The sequence below is a fragment of the Echiichthys vipera genome (genome assembly GCF_963691815.1).
Source record: "Echiichthys vipera genome assembly, chromosome: 3".
Lineage (NCBI taxonomy): Eukaryota > Metazoa > Chordata > Actinopteri > Perciformes > Trachinidae > Echiichthys > Echiichthys vipera.
In genome coordinates, this window is record NC_139828.1 from 439,236 (window position 1) to 441,331 (window position 2,096).

General features: G+C 49.2%; 1 protein-coding gene across 2 annotated transcripts in view; it reads left to right on the forward strand.

The window, feature by feature from the left end:
• Positions 1 to 246: 246 nt before the first annotated feature.
• Positions 247 to 2,096, forward strand: part of ptbp1b (polypyrimidine tract binding protein 1b) — a 15,658-nt gene continuing 13,808 nt past the window's right edge. Inside the window, exon 1 of one of the 2 annotated variants that reach the window (XM_083940616.1) lies at positions 247 to 261. In XM_083940616.1, coding sequence (XP_083796742.1) covers positions 254 to 261 — 8 coding nt within the window. In that variant the 5' untranslated portion in view covers positions 247 to 253. Of the gene's footprint in view, positions 262 to 1,483; positions 1,589 to 2,096 lie in introns of those variants that run through there. The other variant, XM_083940617.1, reaches the window with a different exon arrangement.

The window sequence follows — 2,096 nt, forward strand, 5'->3', positions numbered from 1 at the left end:
CGCGGGCTGAATCGTTCCCGGGTTTTCTGTCGGAGTGACGCGTCATCATCCTCCTCAGAAACGATCTTTGATCACTGGAATTTCTGGTCTTTGTTGTTGCTGCTCGCTGTTCCAGCAGCCAATCAGCTGCCGGCTCCCGTCTGGAACGCCCACAATTCTGCCTAACCGTCCAATCAGAGCGCTCCTGTGCCCGGACGCCATCTTGTCGCGTCTGCTGCTGATGGAACCTGTTGCTCCGCAGTTCCGTGTTGTGATGGACGGGTGAGTTACAGAACGTGTTCGCGACATTTCCTCTGTTTTGATCCGCGTTTCTTCTGCTCTGAGCACAGAAGCACGCGCCTGTTTACGGCTCCCGCGCTCCCGCACAGCCGCGCGCGCCCTCAGTGCCATCAGCGTTCATGTAAAGTTGTGTTTTGGTGGAGATAGAGGAGGCTAACCGCGTTAGCATCCGTTAGCTTCAGCACAGGCCGTTTTACCTGCACCAACACAACAACCTGCCGTGTAACCGCGGTCTCACCCGCGGGAACGCACTTCCGTTCACACCGAACCGTGTCCCGGCGCCGCCCGCGGGCTGCTGGACCCGGTTTGGGTCAGAATCACCTCCAGAACCCGCAGAACCTCACGGTGCTCTCACGCCCACCGAGGCTCCGCTCCCGGAGGCTCCGCCGCCTGACGCTGCGCCGGAAAGTTCAAAATGTGTCAAAATAGTTTTAGTGTCACGTGTTGTTTGTGCGCCGAATTAAAGAGTTTGTCCAGTTTAATAATTTAAGCTGTTAAAGTTTTAATCTGACGGTTTGTTGTTGCGAGGATGAAGATTAAAAGTTTAAAATGACGGTTTTTCTAATGGAGTTCGGTTCAACGTTCACAGCCGAGGTCGTTTCCAGTCGTTTAGCAGCTTGGTGTGTTTCACATGAGCTGAAGTGAAGCGTGTTTACGTGTGCTCCGTTTAACGTGTCATCACCAGGTTCTGGGGGTTTAAAGTTTCACAATAAAAGCTTAAAATTAGGGTTTTTCTAATGGACTTCTGCTCAAAGTTGCTTTAACAGCTTCACGTGTTTGATGCCGAATTAAAAAGCGTGTCCAGAATAATTAATTTAAGGTGTTAAAGTTTAAATCTTGTGGTTTGTTGTTGTGAGGATGAAGAATAACAGTTTAAAATGAGAGTTTTCCTGCTGGAGTTCAGCTCCGGTGGGTTTCAGGTTGTTTGCAGACGAACAGCTCAAAGTGTCGGGATCATGTTTCACTTCTGTTGGTTTTAAGGATTAAGAATAAAAGTTTAAAATGACGGTTTTTACAACTGAGGCTGTTTTAACAGCGTCACGTGTTTGGTGCCGAATCAAAGAGCGTTTCCGGTTTTATTAAAGTTTAAATCTGACGGTTTGTTTTTAAAAGATTCAGAATAAAAGTTTAAAACGAGGGTTTTTCTGACGGACTTCTGTCAAAGCTTCAGCTGTGACGCGTTTCAGACACAGGTGTTGTCAAAGGGAGGGCGCGCGTGAACCTGTTCGCCCTGCAGCTGTTTGCGCTTCCTGATGACGTCATCAACACGTCATTATTCTGCTGAGTGACAGACGGACACACGTCTGTGGTGGGTTCACTGTCTGTAATAACTGCAGGACAGTCCAGTGTCTGTGGTGCGTTCACTGCCTGTAATAACTGCAGGACAGTCCGGTGTCTGTGGTGAGTTCAGGTGTCTGTAATAACTGCAGGACAGTCCAGTGTCTGTGGTGGGTTCAGGTGTCTGTAATAACTGCAGGACAGTCCAGTGTCTGTGGTGAGTTCACTGTCTGTAATAACTGCAGGACAGTCCCGTGTCTGTGGTGGGTTCACTGTCTGTAATAACTGCAGGACAGTCCAGTGTCTGTGGTGAGTTCAGGTGTCTGTAATAACTGCAGGACAGTCCAGTGTCTGTGGTGGGTTCACTGTCTGTAATAACTGCAGGACAGTCCAGTGTCTGTGGTGAGTTCAGGTGTCTGTAATAACTGCAGGACAGTCCAGCGTCTGTGGTGAGTTCAGGTGTCCGTAATAACTGCAGGACAGTCCAGTGTCTGTGGTGAGTTCAGGTGTCTGTAATAACTGCAGGACAGTCCAGTGTC